Below are 22,379 nucleotides of genomic sequence, written 5' to 3'. Positions count from 1 at the left end.
TTGACCTTTTATCTCGTTATCCGCGTAACCTTAGGCGATTTCCTTGCTCCGATTCAGCCTAGCTCTCGCAAAGGTCAGAATTCTACAGAAATTCTCTAAGGCATCGAAAATATAACGGAAGCACACTCGGAGCGAAAGAGCAACAAAGGATAGAAAAGCTAAAGGAAAATAGCACGCCAAGTGTTTGAGTAAATGTTCTCAAATATATTCACAACTATGAATGGAATGAAGTGAAGTGACTACAAATGAAGGGGGTGACCTCTATTTATAACCGAGTTCCCCCAGAACCAACGGTACAAATTGAGTTATATCGATGGTCTGAATTAGAGCCTATCTACAATTGAGAGTCGTAAGAGATTTAAACTATATACAATCTTATCTATTTAGGATTTAGACTATTTGCCCTGGTAACTCTAGTTTTATTGGACTGTTTTACTAGGTCACCAAAGCTTCAAGTAGATGGGCTTTTTCATAGGTTCCACGAGTCGGGCCAGTTCAATCGGGTTAAATAAACTTTATTTCTTCAATTGACCACTATGAGACGTTCTTTATGCAATCGTCATGAGTTTTAATCCACAACCTATAGCACTAGTACCAATATAAAAACAGTACCTTCATTGATACGGTTGTGACTGATATGAATCCCTAATTTAATTTGTTTCTCATACTTACATTGGCACTGTAATTCTATAAAAATAAAATATCATTTTAAACTTTTTACATTGAATTAATCACAACAAGTATATAATACAAAATCAATTTGTGAAGGAAATTATAATCCTTAATTAAGAACTTTTAGATACAGTAAAAGAGAATTTTATTTAAGAAGTCAAAGTTAGAATTGTTTGGATTGAAGTAATATAAAGGACAGAAAATCCAACATAAAGAGATTTTATTTCTCTCACTGGATAGTTTTTTCTTATTTCGATAGGGAAAAGTTAAGGGAATTAAATATTCTTTACTTTCTCTTAAAAATTAAAATGGAGGGTTAAAAATATTTTTTTTATAAAGTTAGAAGGTTAAATAAGTCAGTATGGGTTTTTGTTGTTGTCCAAATATGATCATTATATATGCCGACTGAGTGTTAATTCAGTTGTCATTGATATTGTTGTTAGCATAGGAAGACTTGAGTTCAAATGCGTTAAAGTACGTTACTCTCATCTAAGGGTTAGAAAAGTTGCATGATAAAGGGAAAGATGCTTGATAAAGTTAAGGGAAAGATGCATGATAAAGGTTGGTGAGTAATATATTTAATTTTAAAAATAAAAAATAATTATAAAGTAATTTTAATGTTTAATTCAATAAAAAAATTAACTCCAATTTTTTTATGAGATCCTAAAAGCATAAGCAAAGCCGAAGGCTGCGGACAAATGAACAGCCACCAACTTGATGGTCAACTCAAACATTGAAGCAAGTATTACAAAGAATTTGAACCAGAAAGTTAATGGATAGCAAGGTAGTTTTTAAGCAATCTCAAGACTTGTAATCTAAAATATTGCAAAAATAGTTACAACATTTGTCCAAATTAACATTCCTAACTTTAATCTCAAGTAGCCCAACTTATTCTATTCCTTTCATTTGGGGCTAAATTAAATTAAATTAAATCAGTCAATCATCGAAAATTGTTGTTGTAATTTAGAATTGGCATAAATTTTAGTGTTAATGTTGTTCAAATTGAGATTCATGAACCATATTAATTAAACTCATTTTAAAGTACAAGTGAAATTAAGTTGCTAGCTAGAACCACAATCAAATGACGGCTACAGCTTATCGAGTTTCTACCAAAATTTCTAATTGCCGGCTGCTTGTGTTAGGGGCAACCCCAGCCTTTTCTCTGATATAATGTTATGTTAATCAACACGCGGTGGCTTCAAATTTGATGTTTATAGAGCACACTTCCATCGCAAGAAATCAGCCCACTCATACCATATAAAACAACACTACCCACAATAATCTGTTCATTACAAACCAGTCATCTTACAACTTCCTTCATTTACTTCACCGTATCCTTGATCTAATTGCAATCTTGTGTTTCGCAACCATGGCTGCTTTCATCTTTTACGTAACACTATTCACGTTAATGGCGAGTACCTCTCGAGCAGACACTGCTCAAACTTCAGCAGCAGCTTTACTTTTAAGGGTGGACCAATCAGGGAAAGGAGACTATGAAAAGATACAAGACGCCATTGATGCAGTACCATCAAATAATAAAGAGGTCGTTTTCATATTGGTTAATCCGGGAATCTATCATGAAAAGATTGTTGTGCCTACCGACAAGCCTTTTATTACGTTAAGTGGCTCAAAGCCAAATGACACTGTAATTACTGGGAGTGACAGTGGGAATATATTTGAATCAGCTACTTTCACTGTGTTGGCTTCAGATTTTGTTGGCCGATATCTCACAATTCAGGTATATATAACATCTCCATCCATGCTCATGTAGAGTGTAGAATGCACAATTAATTTTTCGAGTTAGTTGAATGTTTGTGTACAACTTTGGCGAATAGAATACGTACGGGGCTGGAGCTAAAGCAGTGGCATTACGAGTGTCAGGAGATAGGGTTGCTTTCTTTGGATGCAGAATTCTATCTTACCAAGATACATTGCTAGATGACACCGGAAGACATTATTACAGCAATTGTCACATTGAAGGAGCCGTGGACTTCATTTTTGGGAATGCCGCTTCCCTTTTTGAGGTAACATATTTTAGCAATCGGTTACTTGGTAATATTCTATAAGTGTTGGATACATAAATGCGTTCAAAATATTTGGAGGATCTTTAAGAGATTATATCCCATATGATCATGTTCAAGTATGTGTTGGATATGAGAATTTTAATTGAATGAAGAGTAACTTACATATAAATTTGTGTGGCAATTATTTCAGAGGTGTCATTTACACACACTCTCAGAAGGAGATGCATCAATTACAGCCCAACGAAGGGAGTCGCCATCAGAAGAGACAGGGTTTACATTCCTGGGTTGCAAGATAACTGGGGTGAGGACTGCTGTATTAGGAAGGCCATGGGGCCCGTATTCTAGAGTCATATTTGCCCTAACATATATGTCCAATGTCATACTACCCCAGGGTTGGGATGACTGGGGCGACTCATCCAAGCAAAGGTAACATAAAAGAAGCGCAATGTAATATGCTTATCTATTTGTTTATCATTTTAAATTTGAACTGAAGTTTAACAATTTTCTTGTCTGATATTTGCAGCACGGTATTCTACAGAGAATATAAGTGTTATGGACCAGGAGCCAATAATAGGAAAAGGGTTGAATGGTCGCAACAGTTGACGACCAAAGAGGCGGAAATTTTCTTGACAAAGAACTTGATTGGCGGCAAGAGCTGGATCAGATCTACCCCCAAACGTTTCAAGAAAGCTTCTTCTGCCATTTCTAACAATTCCACCACCCATTAATTCTTTATCATCCACAACATTAATTAATTATTGTTAGCCCATGTTGTAATATTGATTTCTTTATTCTTTTTCTCTACCTCTTATAAGATTGATTTGTATATGTAATCATATTAAACTTATTCATTTATTCATTTGTAATTATTTCAAAAACTTTTAAACATAAAAAGATATTATAAGAAAGTGGAAACTTTTCGCTTTAGTAATTAAACTTTTACTTTTTTTTGTACAATCAAAACAAATAAAATGAGTTAAAAGCTATAGAACTATATATAGGTTAAGTAGGAGGAAAGCAAAATATTATTGTCTCCTTTAGTAAACCTGAGAACCGTAATCCATGGGGAAGTGATATGTGGAGCCCTTTTGGGCCTTTGATCGTTTTTCCTTCTTCGTCTTGGTGTTTTCATGCATGGCTGCATGCAGTGTGTAGTTGAAAATTTTGGTTGGGAAATCATGCTTGGAAGTTTGCAAAAGGGGTATGATGGTGGCAAGGGCAAACGCGGAAGCTGCTTCAGCATGAATTTCTTCGGAAGATTCGACCTTGACAAGATTTTGGGGGTTATGACATGTGAGGCTCCCATTGATTTGATTTGAAGGTGATTTTATTTTTATTCCAAAACATCCATATTTAATAATTATAGGTGTAGATTATTCATAAGTTAAATTGAGTTGAGTCAAACATTAAACAGAAAGAAAATTTTGTAAAATTTTTACTTGATTTTGATGGACCAATTAACTTTAAATTTAAGTGGTCTAGTTTAAAGGAATCAAGTATTTTACTTAATTAGAAGTAAAATCTTGTTCGTTCATTCGGTTACTTGATGGGTATATCAAATTAAAAGTTAATCATTATAAATTTATCCTCCCTTACTTATTAGGATTTGACAAAAAAAAAACACACACACACTAAAATTATAGGTTTTATCGTTTAGGGTTTATGTAATATATATCGTATAGCTAATTACAATCTTGTGTTTTGCAACGATGGCTGCTTTCATCTTTTACGTAACACTATTCACGTTAATGGCGAGTACCTCTCGAGAAGACACTGCTCAAACTTCAACAGCAGCTTTACTTTTAAGGGTGGACCAATCAGGGAAAGGAGACTATGAAAAGATACAAGACACCATTGATGCAGTACCATCAAACAATAAAGAAGCTTTTGTGGTCATGCTCAATGTAGTTCTTGCTCATTTTGATTTCGGCTCATAATTTTATTTGCATTGTAATTTGATCCTAGAGACATGCGCATCCACCTGTATTATAAACGGCGTCGTATTGGGCCGAATGAAAAGGGTTATTTTCGCGGTTAACCCCTCCGCTTTTGATTCAGTTCTTAATGGTGTCCTTTTTTTTGTTTAAATTTTCCTGCATAATTTTGTTGACATTTAATTTTAGTCCCGTTTGAAGCGATGCGTATAAGGGTCATGGATTAATTTCCCGATTGGCCCCCCGCACTTTTACGTGTGTTCCAATCGACTTCAATTTCTTTCCATTTTTAAATTTCGCCCACTGTTTTTATTTTAATTCCAATTCGGTCCTTAATGTGTTTCATTTTTTATCTCTCAATTAATATATTTATTATTTCATTTCAATTCTTTTTTACCTATTTAATAACTGGCACTTCGTTTTAATTACTTATATTAAATTGTTTGATTATCTTTTCTAATTTGATTTTATATGTTACTTATTTTAAACCTTTTTTTATGTAATATTTTAAATCATTTTATGTAGTGTTTATTTTGAATTGCTTAAAGTGTTTATCTCAAACTATCCCAAGTTTTATTTATGTTAAATGTATATTGTTAATTTTGAGCATCTCATAGTATTCATTTCAAATCTTCATTATTTATTTTACATTGTTATTATGTGATTTCATTTCATGTGCTTTGACTATTAGTAGGCTTTAAAATATTGTACATAGTGCGATTATTGCTATCATGCGAGTTGTGAATCGTGTGCTCGTATTTTCATAATGTTATTATTCCATCAATGTAACCCTTCATTCACGCATTGTTTTAAATGTTACATTAAATTTTTTTATCCAAATATGCAAAGTAAGAATTTTGTTATAAGGTCATGCTTTGCGTTTTGGCCATTTGACAAAATCGAACCCTAACTTACGGGGTTTCAATTTTTTTTTGTTAGGCTCAAATAGCAAAGAACCCTTTTTGAATTTCAAAATAAAAAAGAAATTTTGTTATAAGGCCATGCTTTGCATTTTGGCCATTCGAGAAAATCGAACCCTAACTTACGGGGTTTCAAATTTTTTTGTTAGGCCTAAATAGCAAAGAACCCTTTTTGAATTTCAAAATAATAAAAGAAGTTTCGTTATAAGGTAACATTTCGCTTTTTGGGTGATTCGAGAAATTGTACTCTAACTTACGGGGTTTCGATTTTTCCCATTAAACTTAAATGGTGAAATTTTCCCTTTAATTTTAAAATATAAAATTTCAATAAAAATTAAAGTCAAGTTTGTACAAGCCCAATAATGCCAAGGCCCAAGCAAATAAATAGGCCCAAATACTAGACCCAACCTACTAAACCCAGCCCAAATACAAATAAAAAAACAAATGTAAACTAAAACCCAATAATTGAAACTCAATGGCCCAAGTTACTAAACCAAGCTTGCTAGCCAAAGCACCAGCAGGAACCCTAGGCGCAGCAGCTCCCACGCGCACGTCGCAACAGCGCCCACAAGCCGCGACTTGTCACTCCGCGCTCGTCGCGCGCACTCCACGGTCACCAAACCTGTGAAAAAGGGGGACACAAACGCAGCAAATAACGGAAAGAAGTGGGGTTTTTGATTTTTTTCGGATTTTTGGTGTTAATCGGCTATATAAAGCCGATGAAAATCTGTATCAGGGGGGATAGAGATACAAAGAGATCATTTTGAATACAAAAGGTTTTTTTCATTTATTTATTTGGTGTTCGTCATTCTTAGTTATCGGTTTTGTTTTTATTTTTTTCCTTTATTTTTTATTTATTTTTCTCTTAAAATATAAAAGGGAAAGGGGAAACTCACCTAATCGCCGAAGTCGTCGAGCCGGTGCCACCTCCGTCACAATCGGGGCCTTGGCGCTCGGTTGAACGGCGGCGCAAATAATGGGTTAAAAAAACCAGAGCCACTGCTTTTCTTTTAGAAAAAAGAAACAGAATGATCTTCCCTTTTTTTTTTGTTTTGTTTAATTTAAACTAAAACATAAAAGCTGAGCCGTTTAGTTTGGGGGGGAGGGGTCCGCGCGTATCCACCTTAAATGGGAAATTTTCGTAGTTAGCCCTCCCTTTTTGCGCCATGTTTTATTAAGCCAAGTTATTTCTTTTTAATTTGGCCCAAATGTTTTTACCTTTGTTCATTTCAGCCCACATCACTGCGCACAGTTTGGGGGGATGGATTATTTCCATTTGGGCCCCCTCATATAATGCGCGCGTTGCAAATTGGTCCTCCTTTTTATTTTAATTTCATTTATTGATTATTTTGTGTTTTTTTTTGCAATTCGTTTTTTTAGAAATTTTTATTTTTATTATTATATTATTTACTATCATTATTATTATTATGTTTTCTATACATATTCATGCGCATATTTTATATAATATATATACATATTTTTTAAGCTTTTATAAATGCATGCTTATATTTTATTCATACGTTTTTTAATTTTATATATATATATATATAGTTTTTAAACTTCCATATACTTTATATTTTATATATACTTATACATTTTTTTTTGTAAATTTATACACATATTCATACTTTTTGTTTATTTTCACGATTTTCAAATACATACGTGCATTTTTTTATTAGTTTCGATTGATATATTCCACTCCATCTTTTATATGTATCCTTGTATATTATACTTGAACATGTATTTTTGTAAATACATATACACTTGTAATTTAAGTTAAGGTATTTGTTTCATGTTATACATCAACTTTTTAATACGCCTTTTAGAAAAAATATATTTTGGTTGCGTCAAAGCATTAAAATCATCATATTTTACAAATTTCCAAAATATTTGGCACTCGTGATTCTCGAGAAGGATCGTGTCCTAACTTACTGGATTGCGATTATTCTTCGATGAATTTAGAACGCTAAGTATTCATTTTGCATTAAACTCACAAATTTTAAATAAAAGCTTATTTTGGGGAGTTCAAAAATGTTAGGTCCTAACTTACTGGTCCTAATATTTTGACTTCTCGAAATAAGAATTTTCAAAAGTAAAAGGCAATATTCGGGTATTTTGAAGATTTAAAAATATTGCGCCCTAACTCACTGGGTGTGGTGTTTTATTTCTTTGAAATAAGAATGTCTTACTATTTTGATTCATTCATGAAATAAAAAGTTTTCTTTTAAAATCTTTTCAAATTTTCGACCCCAAGACATTAAATAATCAATTTGGTACCGATTTTGGGCGTTTCGAGGGTGCTAACCCTTCCTCGTGCGTAACTGACTCCCGAACTTGTTTTCTCAAATTTTGCAGACCAAAATTGTTTTTAAGGTGAGCCGATCACACCCCAATCAAGGATCGGTGGCGACTCCAATTTTTATTTTTAAAAGTCGACAACTAAAGTTTTTGTTTTCAAAAAAACGGTTTCGACAGCTTGGCGACTCCACTGGGGAGCACTAGAGAGTCGAGCCATAAATTGGTTATTTTTTTGTCTTGTGACCGAAAAATCAAATTTGGGTTTTAAAATAATGATTTCCCTTCATACTCATTTTTTTTTACCATGGAATGTTGGCTACTTTGTATTTGCATTTGCATTTTTGCATTACATGGTCAGTTTTACCTTTTAAGTGGGAGCGAGAAACTAGTCCTTCGTGAGGTTTTCACCTCCGTGCAGGGTAGTGGACCGCTTCCGGGATACATCCGTACCTATGTCTTCGTGAGATTTTCATCTCCGTGCAGCCATAGGAAAATGTGTCCCCCTGAACTGAACTGAACTCGATCCACATGAGCCTATAATGGGTGAGGATCGAGGAATCTGCTAGTTCGGGTACCCTTACTCTAGAAACTAAGCCTCATACAGTGAGCTTTAGGAACTTGCCCTAGGTAGAGCTATACCAAACCCTAGTGGATTCCTGAATAAATGTTCTAGCTATTTCATGTTTGTGTTGGATTATATATTTTTGGTGTGATACTGACTTGGGTTTATTTTGTTTTGATTGCATGACATCATGATTGCATTACATTTGTATCTTAGAAAAGAGATGTTGATTTGAGTTCGATTACTAGATTAGAAAGCTTGTTATGGAATACGGGTTTCTTGATAAGGTGAAAGATAATACGGTGGTCCGAAGAAAACATGGCACGAAAAGCCTAACAAGAGGAGTATACGACTTTGCTGCATGACCTGAGGATCCAAATTGTCAAAGTTTATTCAAAAGTCATCAAAGGTCCTAATCTCATAAAGAAGCTAATGAACGTGAATGAGCAAAGATTTACGACCTAGATCAAACAAAACGGAGATCAAATTCGTGAGATATATTTTAATATCTAAAGGGCCGATGTCTTCACTTGGAGTATGAGGGTAAAACCGTATATATATGTCCGCTTTATGTAAAGAGATTTGTTTTCTAGTAAAGTTTTCTAGTAAAAAATTGAACATGAATCAACGTCTCTTTTCGCATTCATTTCATGCACTTGCATCACATTACATCACATGCACTAAACACCGTTAAGGGATCCTAATTGACTAAAATCATTGCTCAGTTAACCTGGAAACCAACCAACCAACCCAACACTGATACGACACTCAGACAAAGATGAAAGATATGGATCAGAGATTGGAAAAACTCGAACAGTGTCAAAAGGAGACGCAGGACCGACTTCAGCTACAGGTGCAGGAACGGTTAGACAAGATGAAACAAGAGATGTCTGAGAAGATGCGAGAATCCCAAGAAGATATAATGGCAAAGCTAACCAAACTATTGGCCGGAGGAGGTGATAAGGGAAAGGGTCTCATGGCTGATGGCGAAGAGGGCAACGAGGATGAATCACTCTACCCTCCAGGCTTTACTCCTCCACAGGTGCGAACTCAAGCTGAATATCCGCACAAATCTACTGTCACAATCAGGCCTCAACAATTCCAGGCCGGTGCTTCAAACTTCCAGGCTGGATCGGGCTCTAATCCCAGAAACCACCATATTAATTTCGCCATTCCTGACTTTGATGAGGTGGCTGAAAAAGAAAGAATAAAGGAAGAGTTACCAAAGCAGCTAGAGGAAAGGTGCAAATGGCTCGAGGAGAAATTCAAGGCGATGGAAGTCACTGAAAGCTATCGTGGGATTGACGCTAGAGAGCTAAGCTTAGTTCCAAATTTGGTACTCCCTCACAAGTTTCAGATGCCAGAATTCGAGAAGTACAATGGGGCAACTTGCCCAGAAGCTCGTATCACCATGTTCTACAGACGAATGGCTGGATATGTTAACAACGACCAGCTATTGATACACTGTTTCCAAGATAGCCTAGCAGGGGCAACATCTAAGTGGTACAATCAGCTGAGCCGTACCACGATTAGTTCATGGAGGGACTTGGCACAAGCATTCATGAAACAGTATAGTCATGTGACAGACATGGCTCCTGATAGAATTACCCTTCAAAACATAGAGAAAAAGCCGAGCGAAAGCTTTAGGCAGTACGCACAAAGGTGGAGGGAAGTCGCAGTCCAAGTTCAACCACCGCTCTTAGAGAAAGAAATGACGATGCTTTTTATAAATACATTGAAAGCCCCGTTTATCACACATATGTTAGGAAGTGCCACAAAAAGCTTTTCTAACATAGTCATGAATGGTGAAATGATTGAAAGCGCCATAAGGAGCGGGAAAATTGATGCAGAGGAGAGTAACAAGAGGTTAGTCCCAAGGAGAAGAGAAAATGAGGTGAACAACACGGGTTACTCTAAATCGGTTACATTGAGTCAGCCAAGAGAGGTGGCTACTAACCAACAAGGTTCATTAAGACAAGAATCTAGAGTGAAACCAGGTACCGAGAAGCTCCAGTTCACACCAATTCCGATGTCATATAAGGATCTGTATCAAAGCTTGTTTGATGCACATATTGTTACTCATCATTACTTAAAACCTCCACAACCTCCGTATCCTAAGTGGTATGATGCAAACGCGCAATGTGACTACCACGCGGGAATTACGGGGCACTCAATAGAGAATTGCATTAACTTCAAAAAGCTAGTTGAAAAATTCATCAACATGGGTATTGTCAAGTTGGGTGACTCATCAAGTGCAGAAAATCCGTTACCCAATCATGATTGATGATGAAGGGAATGCAATGAATGAAGAAGTGGAGACACAATTAAAATGATCCTTATTAGATATTCGCCTTAGAGGTGTTGTAAATAATGAGACTGTAGAGGAAATCCATGAGGTATTTAGAGTTTGTTAGAGTAATGTTCAGAACACACTTGTTGCTTTTAGCCTAGAAGCAATAAGAACTTCTTTGTGAAATAGGCTCATGTCTGAATATTGTTATTTTAATAAAATACATCATTGCAATCATTTGTGAGCAAATGTTATTTCATTCTTTACGATTTTTTTCATTCTTTTGGATTTTTTCTGCCAAACCATTCATTCATTTATTCATATTATTCTTTGTATATCCTTTATCACCTACAATAGGTCATTGGATATCAATGACATGAGTGACGCTGCTACAGACTCAGAATCTCCTTTTGAGTGAGATGTGTGTTTAGAGGGATCTCACAACTTTGAAGATGACATGGATTGTAGCTTATCTCCAGACTTGTTGAGGATGATAGAATAAGAGGATAGACAGATCCTACCTCACAAAGAATTATTAAAATTTGTGAGCTTGGTGAATATTGGAATTGATATGACCTCAAAGACAAAGCAATACATTGTTGAGTTACTTCAAGAATTCAAAGATGTCTACGCATGGTCATACTAGGATATGCCCATGTTAAGCACTGTCATTGCAATCTGAACAACAACACGATATCAGAAATTTGTAGCATGTTCGAGGTTAATATCATGAATGATGCAGTGAAAACTCTACCGGAGCAGTGCCTCTCTCTTTAGTTTATCACGATTTTTTTTATTGAAGTTCTTTCTCTCCGGGTATTGGCTGAGCAAGTTGGATGAAGCAGAACAGATCCAACCGCAATGTGATCAATTGAACTTGATAGAAGGAAGAAGACTAAAAGCTATTCATCACGGTCAGATGTACCAAAAATGAATGATGCGAGCCTATAACAAAAGGTTCATCCTAGAGAATTCCACGAGGGTGACCAAATGTTGAAGATCCTCCCTCTACAAAAAAAATATCTTGGAGGGAAGCGGATGCCAAATTGGGATGAACCTTATGATTATAGAGAAGGTTTTTTTTCCAAAGGAGCTTTGATTTTGAGTGAGATGGATGATAAACCGGTAAAGTCCTGTAAACTCAGATTCAGTTAGGAAATACTCGCTTAAAGAAGGAGAGGACCAAAGTAAAAACCCACAAAAGGGAAGTTTGAGTCCAAAAAAAGAAAAAGAAAAAGAAGTGATGTGAAAAAATGAAAAGATGAAAATGAAAAATAAAAAAGTAAAAATGGAGAGGCTAAGGTGAAAACCCGCAAAGGGCGCCTTAGACCAAAGGAGATTTGAGTTGAAAACCCAAAAAGGGCGGCTCAAATGTTGATCAAATGGCGTTTGAAATTTTCAGAGCAGCTCAAATACTGATCAGAATGAGGGCATGCAGTGGTCTTGCTATACCTGAATCAACAGGAAAGGGTAGGTGACATCTTGGGGCATCGACAAAGTACCTCTAAACACATGTTAAACTCAGAATGGTCTTTTAAAAAATCTGTACAGAGAAGTTCAAGCTGCGATATCTGGGACACCTAATCATTATACTATTTTTTTTATTCTTGGAACACTTCATTCATTTCCAAGATATGCATTCCTGAATCAATTTCTTTGTTATCCATCTTTATTATCTTTGACCACTTATTCATTTCGAGCTATCTTCAGAACCAACTCTATTCTTATCCATGATCTTTTTTGCAAGCATGTTGCATTAGAATAATGATTAATGGACTAATAAAACTTTCACAAGGGAAGTTTTGCATATTACTCTAGAAGTTTTTGAATAATGTAGGAACCTCAAGCAGGACTATTGTTTAGAACGCACCAGGTTGGAAATCTGATAAAGAAGAGTCTAAATTAAGACTATCTCTTTGAATTTTCTTGTCTAACGTATTAATTGAACAAAATGGCAAGATGTTGTATTGGTGATAAAGCTTCAATGAACAAGCAAGCAATGATCACCGAATAATAAGAAGAAGTTATTCTTGGAGAAGATTTCTTCATTTGTGCATGAGCATTTGGTACAACACCCTGGGAATGGTGTAAGAGACCAAAAAGTTTCACATCCTGTATCCTTGAATTGTGATAACAGAGGATTGAGAAAAGGCTAAATCTTTTACTGTTGGGTTACAACGGGAAAAGATGGTACAAATTTTGCATCCCAGTGGATCAAACTTGGAGGTTTACAGTGGGGGGCAATCTGGTCAAGTGCTTATTGGGTTCGCCAGCCGAGCATAAAGGCGCTATAGTACATTAAGCGATAAGACCTTAATAAACTTGGAGTAATGATAACTCAAGCGTTAAAATATCATTTTCATGACATTCTACATTCATTCAAATGTCATTCATACATGTCTAGTTAGGAGCATTTGATTCATTCTGTTCATGACATCCTAATCATTAGGCATAATTAGGTTCATAAAGTGAATTATACAGGTCATGTTCCACAGAGAACAGATCAGTGAAATTATAAAGCCTTGCCTCCCTCAGTTGTAGTGGAGCAAGTTAAAGATAGCAAATCTTGCCTTCCTGTATCGACTGCGAAGCAGATCGAAAATAAAAGCCTTGCCTCCGTCAGTTGCAGTAGAGTAAGTTAAAGATAGCAAATCTTGACTTCCTGCATCGACAGCGAAGCAGATCGAAAATAAAGTCTTGCCTCCCTCAGAATCTTGCCTTCCTACATTGACAGCGAAACAGATTGAAGATTACAGATCTTATCTCCCTAAGCAGTAGTGGAGCAGATCAAAGATGGTGGATTTTACCTCCCTGAGGTTACAGTGGAGTACATTGAAGCCGATAATTCTATCTCCTGAGGCAACAATGGAATAGATTGAAGATTACTGATTTTATCTCCTAAGCGAGAGTGGAGCGGATCGAAGATGGCGGATTTTACCTCCCCGAGGTTACCAAGTGGAGTACATTGAAGTCGGTAATTCTATCTCCCGGGCAACAATGGAATAGATTGAAGATTACGATCTTATCTCCTAAGCGATGAGTGGAGCGAGATCAAAGATGGCGGATTTTACCTCCACGAGGTTACAAGTGGAGTACATTGAAGCGATAATTCTATCTCCCGTACCTGTGATGGAATAGATTGAAGATTACAAATTTTATCTCCCTAGACAGTAGTGGAGTAGATCGAAGATGACAGATTTTACCTCCCTGAGGTTACAGTGGAGTATACTGAAGCCAGTATTCTTATCTCCTTGAAGTTACAATGGAGTGGATTAAAATCACAGATCTCATCTCTGTGAAATTGCAGTAGAGCAGATCGCATTCGATTTATCTTTAAGTCGTAGCAGAACAAGTTGAAGTTATAAGTCTTATCTCCCTGAAGATGCAGTGGAGCAGATTAAAGATAGCAAATTTTGTTCTTTTGAGAAGCTACAACATATGAATCCTATCTCCCCGAAATTGCAATGGGGTAGATCGAATCACCAGTTCCTATACCTCTGAAGATGCAGTAGGAGGGAATGTGGTTACTTGAAGAAGAAAAGCACTGAAGAAGGCGAGGCTCAGTAAGACCGGGCACAATTGGGCTTTTAGTATTTGCTCTATTCCCGTTACACGATAATGAGCAAAGAGGGGCAGCTGTACAAGCCCAATAATGCCCGGGCCCAAGCAAATAAATAGGCCCAAATACTAGACCCAACCTACTAAACCCAGCCCAAATACAAATAAAAAAACAAATGTAAACTAAAACCCAATAATTGAAACTCAATGGCCCAAGTTACTAAACCAAGCTTGCTAGTCCAAAGCACCAAGAGAACCCTAAGCGCAGCAGACTCCCATGCGCGACGTCATAGCAGCGCCCACACGCCGCGACTTGTCACTCTGCGCTCGTCGCAGACTCTCTGGTCACCAAACCTGCGAAAAGGGGACACAAACGCAAGCAAAAAACGGAAAGAAGTGGGGTTTTGATTTTTTCGGATTTTGGTGTTAATCGGCTATATAAAGCCGATGAAAATCAGATCGTCGGGGATAGAGATACAAAGAGATCATTTTGAATACAAAATGTTTTTTCATTTATTTATTTGGTGTTCGTCATTCTTAGTTATCGCTTTTGTTTTATTTTTTCCTTTATTTTTATTTATTTTCTCTTAAAATATAAAAGGAAAGGAAACTCACCTAATCGCCGAAGTCGTCGAGCCGGTGCCACCTCCGTCTGTCGGGGCCTTGGCGCCGCAGTTGAGCAATGGCGCTAATAATGGGTTAAAAACCGAGCCATTGCTTTTCTTTTAGAAAAAAGCAGAATGATCTTTTTTTTTTGTTTAATTTAAACTAAAACATAAAAGCTGAGCCGTTTAGTTTGGGGGGGAGGGGTCCTCGCATATCCACCTTAAATGGGAAAATTTCGTAGTTAGCCCTCCCTCTTTGTGCCATGTTTTATTAAGCCAAGTTATTTCTTTTTAATTTGGCCCAAATGTTTTTACCTTTGTTCATTTCAGCCCACATCACTGTGCACAGTTTGGGGGATGGATTATTTCCATTTGGACCCCCTCATATAATGCGCACGTTGCAAATTGGTCCTCCTTTTTATTTTAATTTCATTTATTGGTTATTTTATGTTTTTTTTGTAATTTGTTTTTTTAAAAATTTTTATTTTTATTATTATATTATTTACTATCATTATTATTATTATATTTTCTATACATATTCATGCGCATATTTTATATAATATATATATATACATATTTTTAAGCTTTTATAAATGCATGCTTATATTTTATTCATACGTTTTTAATTTTATATATATATATATAGTTTTTTTAAACTTCCATAAACTTTATCTTTTATATATACTTATACATTTTTTATTTTGTAAATTTATACACATATTCATACTTTTTGTTTATTTTCACGATTTTCAAATACATACGTTATACTTGAACATGGATCCTTGTATATTATACTTTAACATGTATATTTTGTAAATACATATACACTTGTAATTTTCTGATTGATATATTCCACTCCATTTTTTTATATGTATCCTTGTATATTATACTTGAACATGTATATTTTGTAAATACATATACACTTGTAATTTAAGTTAAAGTATTTGTTTCATGTTATACATCAACTTTTTAATACGCCTTTTAGAAAAAATATATTTTGGTTGCGTCAAAGCATTAAAATCATCATATTTTACAAATTTCCAAAATAGTTGGCACTCGTGATTCTCGAGAAAGATCGTGTCCTAACTTACTGGATTGCGATTATTCTTCGATGAATTTAGAACGCTAAGTATTCATTTTGCATTAAACTCACAAATTTTAAATAAAAGCTTATTCTGGGGAGTTCAAAAATGTTGGGTCCTAACTTACTGGTCCTGACATTTTGACTTCTCGAAATAAGAATTTTCAAAAGTAAAAGGCAATATTCGGGTATTTTGAAGATTTAAAAATATTGCGCCCTAGCTCACTAGGTGTGGTGTTTTATTTCTTTGAAATAAGAATGTCTTACTATTTTGATTCATTCATGAAATAAAAATTTTTCTTTTAAAATCTTTTCAAATTTTCGACCCCAAGACATTAAATAATCAATTTGGTACCGATTTTGGGCGTTTGAGGTGCTAACCCTTCCTCGTATGTGAATCGACTCCGAACTGTTTTCTCAAATTTCGCAGACCAAAATTGTTTTTAAGGTGAGCCGATCACACCCCAATCAAGGATCGGTGGCGACTTCAATTTTTATTTTTAAAAGTCGACAACTAAAATTTTTGTTTTCAAAAAAACGGTTTCGATAGTTTATTCTCTAAAGTTTCAAATATCGCGTCCCAACTTATGGGGTGTAACATTTCGTTACTTTGGAATAAGCGGGTCTTTAACTCATTTTCAAATTTACTCAAACGATTTTTAAGTGTACATCAATAAAAATGGATCGCATTTCAATTTGCTTTTTCAAAATTTCAAATTTCGGCATTTAGACATTAATTAATCAACTAGGTACCAATTTTTGGGCATTACGAGGGTGCTAATCCTTCCTCCTACGTAACTGACTCCCGAACCCGTTTTTCTGAATTTTGTGAACCAAAATCGTTGTTTTAATAAAATCAAACCGTTTATTAAAAACAACCTCTTTTCAAGGTGATCCGATCACACGTTATCAAAAATGATTGGTGGCGACTCTCGTTTCTGTTTTCAAAATCCAAGTCGACCCCGTTTTCTCAAAAAAATGGTGTCAACACAAGTATTTTACTTAATTAGAAGTAAAATCTTGTTCGTTCATTCGGTTACTTGATGGGTATATCAAATTAAAAGTTAATCATTATAAATTTATCCTCCCTTACTTATTAAGATTTGACAAAAAAACACACACACACACTAAAATTATAGGTTTTATCGTTTAGGGTTTATGTAATATATTAAGTAAAAAGGCCAAGAGTTCGGTAAGAGAAAAGGTAAAGAGAGAGAAATTAATTTATGTGATGTTTTTATTTGTCAAACCTAAGAATCGACTTCAATTTAACTTCAAATAATCTTAGACTCGTGAAAGTCATAATATTATATAAAAATTTTAAAATATTTTTTTTACAATATTAAAATTTTAGTTTAGAGAATATCAACCTCATAAAAGTTTTACCACTCTCTCCCACATTTATTTTCCATCGTCACAAAACTCAAAATTAAGGTGTTGTTTGTTTGAGGTAGAATTTGGATTTGGTGCAAATGAATTCAAATGACATATTTGTACTAATAGTTCAATTGGAGCAATGCTAAATTTGAATCCTTCGTCTATTGTGCTTTACACTAATTTAATTTTATGATATAATTATTTTAAATAAGTAGTTGTATACCCTTTAAAAAATATAATTAAAAATTTTGACATCTAATCTCATTTAGTTTAACATTTTAATTCAACTTAAAGATAGATAATTTAACCCGGATTGATGAAGAGTTGGCCTTAATCAATAGACTCCTTTTCAGGTAGATTGTGACTACATTTGAAAGTTAATCAATCAGCTGACCCAAAAGTATTAAAACATAAGCAAAGCCCAAGCCAGTTTGCAAAGGTCAAAAGACAAAAGGGTCAACTCAACCATTACAAAGAATTTGAACCAGAAAGTGTAAGGTAGTTTTTAAGCAATCTCAAGACTTGCAATTAAAAATATTGCAAAAATAGTTACAACATTTGTCCAAATTAACAGTTCTAACTTCAATTTCAAGAAGCCCAACCTAATCTATTCCTTTCAATTGGTTTATTGAATTTGACAATTAAATAAATTATTACTACCGTAGAGATAATTAATAAAATTAATTTGTTTTATTAATTGATATATATGTGATCAACTACAAAGTAAAATCAAACTAGTACAAAGCACAACCGATGTAAAACTAGATAAAAACCAAAAACAATTGAACAAAACTTACATATAACATACAAGAAGATGAGACAGAGACTCGTATATCACAATTACATACGGTAAAAAACACTAATATCTTTAGATAAATAAAATTAATTTGTACAGATCATATATTTAATAAAAAATCAATTCTCTCGATATAACCCAGTTAAAGAAAATTCTACTAAGATTATTTGGTCGAAATCAACGGTTACGTACTAGTTTCCCATCCCTAATTGAGATTCATGAACCATATTAAACTCATTTTAAATTACAAGTGCCGAGTTTCTAACAAAATTCTAGTTGCCGGCAGCTTGTGTAAGCGGCAACCGCAGCCTTTTTCTTTGATATAATGTTATGTTAATCCACACACGGTGGCTTCAAATTTCATGTTTATATGTCACACTTCCATCGCAAGAAATCAGCCCCTCGTAATATATAAAAACAACAATATCCACCACAATTTGTTCATAACAAAACCAGTCATCGTACATTAACATTTTTTCATCATTTACTTCACCATATCCTTGAGCTAATTACAATCTTGTGTTTTGCAACGATGGCTGCTTTCATCTTTTTCATAACATTATTCACGTTAATGGCGAGTACCCCTCGAGCAAACGCTACTCAAACTTCAACAACAACTTTATTTATAAGAGTCTACCAATCAGGAAAAGGAGACTATGAGAAGATACAAGACGCTATTGATGTCGTGCTATCAGATAACAAAGAAGTTGTTTTCATATTGGTTGAGCCTGGAATCTATAATGAAAAGATTGTAGTTCCTACTGATAAACCTTTTATTACGTTAAGTGGTTCAAAGCCAAATGGTACTGTAATTACTGGGAGTGACAGTGGGAATATATTTGAATCAGCTACTTTCACTGTGTTGGCTTCAGATTTTGTTGGCCGATATCTCACAATTCAGGTATATATAACATCTCCATCCATGCTCATGTAGAGTGTAGAATGCACAGATAATTTTTCGAGTTAGTTGAATGTTTGTGTACAACTTTAGTGAATAGAATACGCGCGGGGCTGGAGCTAAAGCAGTGGCATTACGAGTGTCTGGAGATAGGGCTGCTTTCTTTGGATGCAGAATTTTATCTTACCAGGATACATTGCTAGATGACACCGGAAGACATTATTACAGCAATTGTTACATTAAAGGAGCCGTGGACTTCATTTTTGGGAATGCCGCTTCCCTTTTTGAGGTAACATATTTTAGCAATCGGTTACTTGGTAATATTCTATAAGTGTTGGATACATAAATGTGTTCAAAATATTTGGAGGATCTTTAAGAGATTATATCCCATATGATCATGTCCAAGTATGTGTTGGATATGAGAATTTTAATTGAATGAAAAGTAACTTATATATGGATTTGTTTGGCGGTTATTTCAGAGGTGTCATTTACATACGCTCTCAGAAGGAGGTGCATCAATTACAGCCCAACGAAGGGAGTTGCCATCAGAAGAGACAGGGTTTACATTCCAGGGTTGCAAGATAACTGGGGTGAGGACTGCTGCATTAGGAAGGCCATGGGGCCCATATTCTAGAGTCATTTTTGCCCTAACATATATGTCCAATGTCATACTACCACAAGGTTGGGATGACTGGGGCGACTCATCCAAGCAAAGGTAACATAAAATAAGCGCAATGTAATATGTTTATCTATTTGTTTATCATTTTAAATTTGAACCGAAGTTTAACAATTTTCTTGTCTGATATTTGCAGCACGGTATTCTACAGAGAATATAAATGTCATGGACCAGGAGCCAATAATAGGAAAAGGGTTGAATGGTCGCAACAGTTGACGACCAAAGAGGCGGAAATTTTCTTGACAAAGAACATGATTGGCGGCAAGAGCTGGATCAGATCTACCCCCAAACGTTTCAAGAAAGCTTCTTCTGCCATTTCTAGCAATTCCACCACCCATTAATTCTTTATCATCCACAACATTAATTAATTATTGTTAGCCCATGTTGTAATATTGATTTCTTTATTCTTTTTCTCTACCTCTTATAAGATTGATTTGTATATGTAATCATATTAAACTTATTCATTTATTCATTTTATATAGCTTATATACATACGTTTTATCATATATATATATATTCATATATACCTATATACGTTTTATTATTTTATTCTTGGAATTATATATACATGCATACCTTTCTTATAATACATAGGTGCATATTTTAACTTTTGTAAACCTATACATATACACCTACTTTTTATACGTATTTCATTATTTTTATATTTCCATAATTTTATGTATGTACACATATATATATCTTTTATACTTTTATAGTTTTATACATTTTCTTTGTTTATTCCTTTATTTACATTTTCATTATTATTTTGAAAGAATGCTTTAATTTTATTTGCTTGTATACATTGCTATTTTGTATGTTAATGGTCTGTACTTTTTATTTTTCTTATTTTCGTTGCTATTACTCGTGTTGTTTTTACATCATCGTATTCATATTTATTTAGTTACGCATATTAACATCGTATCTTTTTTTTTGAATAATCAAACTGGGCTATTATAAATCAAACCAAAGAAATACCCAATATGTTTGGGTTATGTTCTTACGGATTACAACCAAAACAAAAGCAGAAATGGGCTCCAAAGTATGCCCAAAAAAGACATATCCTAAAAGCAAAACGGAAGATGAAAAAACAAAAGTAATAAATAAAAGAATAATAAATAAAACCCAATCAAATCTAACAGCTGGACGCAATTAAATCCCACTTTTCCATACTGAATCGTCGCATCTGTTCTGAGGATAACAGTTTCCCAAAAGATTTTCTTCCATCTGTTATCATTTTCAAATCTCTTTTCTTTTGAAAACCCTTCAATCCGGGTTCCTTGCCCATTCCTCTTGCAGAGGTTCTTCATTGCAGATCCTCTCGGTTCCGATCAGGTTCCTTTCTTCCCCCTTTTCTAATGTTTCTTTTGCTAGTTTATGGGCTTGATAGTTTTCTAGTTTTTGAATAAACTGAAAAATTATTTCTTGAAATCGAGAACTATGCTTCTGAATATCTCTGATGACTGCTCCAACAATCGACTTGTCCATACCTTTTGCTTGACATTTCTTTATGACCGTCTTCGAATCTCCCATAATTGGAACTGATCGGAGACCCATTGCTAAGCCTAACTTTACTGCTTGTAGGCATGCATATGCTTCTGCAAGAAACGGAGATGAAATATTGGAGTGGAGGGTTGTTTTCAAGGCTCTTAACTTTCCCCGCCAGTCTCGTACAATAACTCCCGACGCCGATCTATACCTGTTAGTATCAAAAGCTGCATCAAAGTGTATTGTGTCCTGTGTTCTCGCTTCCCAATGTCTCTGAACTTCAACAGTCTTCAAGGTACGTTTTTCCATTCCCACTGTTTCAATCTCAGCTAAATAAGCCTTTATTATGTGAACAAGATCCCTTCCTGATACAATCTTCCTCTCATGCACCAATTGATTTCGTGAGTTCCATAAGGCGCAACAAAACACCTTACACTGCTAATTGGTTCCCTTTTCGAAGACCCAAGTAAGCCATGTTCTAGTATTCTGATCTCTGTATGGTGTAACCCAATTCATACTAATGTTTTGCCAAACTTCATTGCTTTTAGGACACTGCAAAAACACGTGGAGACTGTTTTTTTCCCCTGAACCACATCGAGGACATCGCACGCTTGTGGTTAAACGTTTGCAACGTAGATTGACTAATGTAGGAATGTAGTTCCAAGAAATCCTCCAGATCAAGAGTAGAATTTTTTATGGAAGTTGTAATTGCCATAATTTTCTGTAGAAATCTTTGAATTCGGTCTGTACTAAATTATTAGGGTCCAGATTAGCATCTTGTAATAGTTTGTAAGCACTCCGTACTGAGAATTCTCCAGACGGTTCACCTTTCCAAACGAGCAAATCTTCACTATCTGTAGTTGCAAGTGGGATCTGTAATATTCTTTGCGCAATGGCCAGTTGAAAGGTATGAGTAACAACCTCCACTTTCCACGTCTTATGTATTCCATCAATTAGATCTGATATATTTTCCAGCTCTCCATTTTGATGACTGTTCTGCCATATACTAGGTTCGATCCCCGGGATCCACTGGTCAATTCCAAATAGAAATTTTGTTTCCTTTCCCAACTCTCCAACACAGGCCTTGAGTGAGATGTCCCTTTGCAGCCCAGATACTCTTCCAAGTAAGGGAAGGTAAATTCCCCAACTCTGCACTTAGAAAATTCAAATTTGGATAATACTTTGCTTTAAGAACCCTGGCTA

General features: G+C 35.0%; 2 protein-coding genes and 2 long non-coding RNA genes across 4 annotated transcripts; 3 read left to right on the top strand and 1 right to left on the bottom strand.

Annotated features, from left to right (window-relative positions):
- Positions 1-1,983: 1,983 nt before the first annotated feature.
- Positions 1,984-3,489, top strand: LOC105770056 (putative pectinesterase 11). The gene is made up of 4 exons (XM_012591097.2): positions 1,984-2,410; positions 2,508-2,696; positions 2,887-3,122; positions 3,220-3,489. The coding sequence occupies exons 1-4, from the start codon at positions 2,042-2,044 to the stop codon at positions 3,422-3,424; spliced, it is 999 nt and encodes a 332-aa protein (XP_012446551.1). The 5' UTR covers positions 1,984-2,041; the 3' UTR covers positions 3,425-3,489.
- Positions 3,490-5,845: 2,356 nt separating this feature from the next.
- LOC128041258 (uncharacterized) lies at positions 5,846-6,641 on the bottom strand. Its single transcript, XR_008195985.1, has 2 exons — positions 6,447-6,641; positions 5,846-6,172 (listed from the first exon to the last, which is right to left on the bottom strand). It is a non-coding gene; the product is annotated as an uncharacterized LOC128041258 (long non-coding RNA).
- A 12,047-nt stretch (positions 6,642-18,688) lies between these two features.
- LOC105766883 (putative pectinesterase 11) lies at positions 18,689-20,032 on the top strand. Its single transcript, XM_012586435.2, has 4 exons — positions 18,689-19,018; positions 19,116-19,304; positions 19,495-19,730; positions 19,828-20,032. Exons 1-4 carry the CDS (start codon positions 18,689-18,691, stop codon positions 20,030-20,032), a joined length of 960 nt encoding a protein of 319 aa, XP_012441889.2.
- Positions 20,033-20,823: 791 nt separating this feature from the next.
- Positions 20,824-22,379, top strand: LOC128041401 (uncharacterized). The gene is made up of 3 exons (XR_008196414.1): positions 20,824-21,023; positions 21,273-22,083; positions 22,187-22,379. It is a non-coding gene; the product is annotated as an uncharacterized LOC128041401 (long non-coding RNA).

The sequence above is a fragment of the Gossypium raimondii genome, chromosome 5, assembly GCF_025698545.1.
Source record: "Gossypium raimondii isolate GPD5lz chromosome 5, ASM2569854v1, whole genome shotgun sequence".
Lineage (NCBI taxonomy): Eukaryota > Viridiplantae > Streptophyta > Magnoliopsida > Malvales > Malvaceae > Gossypium > Gossypium raimondii.
The sequence above is the reverse complement of the archived record's forward strand: the minus strand, read 5'-3'. Positions and strand labels throughout refer to the sequence as shown.

Bases quoted from the DNA above. Each gene is read 5' to 3' on its own strand.
- LOC105770056 (XM_012591097.2), top strand. From the start codon at position 2,042: ATGGCTGCTTTCATCTTTTACGTAACACTATTCACGTTAATGGCGAGT. The intron at 2,411-2,507 runs GTATATATAACA...TTTGGCGAATAG, and splicing joins GCCGATATCTCACAATTCAG to AATACGTACGGGGCTGGAGC. The intron at 2,697-2,886 runs GTAACATATTTT...CAATTATTTCAG, and splicing joins ATGCCGCTTCCCTTTTTGAG to AGGTGTCATTTACACACACT.
- LOC105766883 (XM_012586435.2), top strand. From the start codon at position 18,689: ATGGCGAGTACCCCTCGAGCAAACGCTACTCAAACTTCAACAACAACT. The intron at 19,019-19,115 runs GTATATATAACA...TTTAGTGAATAG, and splicing joins GCCGATATCTCACAATTCAG to AATACGCGCGGGGCTGGAGC. The intron at 19,731-19,827 runs GTAACATAAAAT...TGATATTTGCAG, and splicing joins GGCGACTCATCCAAGCAAAG to CACGGTATTCTACAGAGAAT.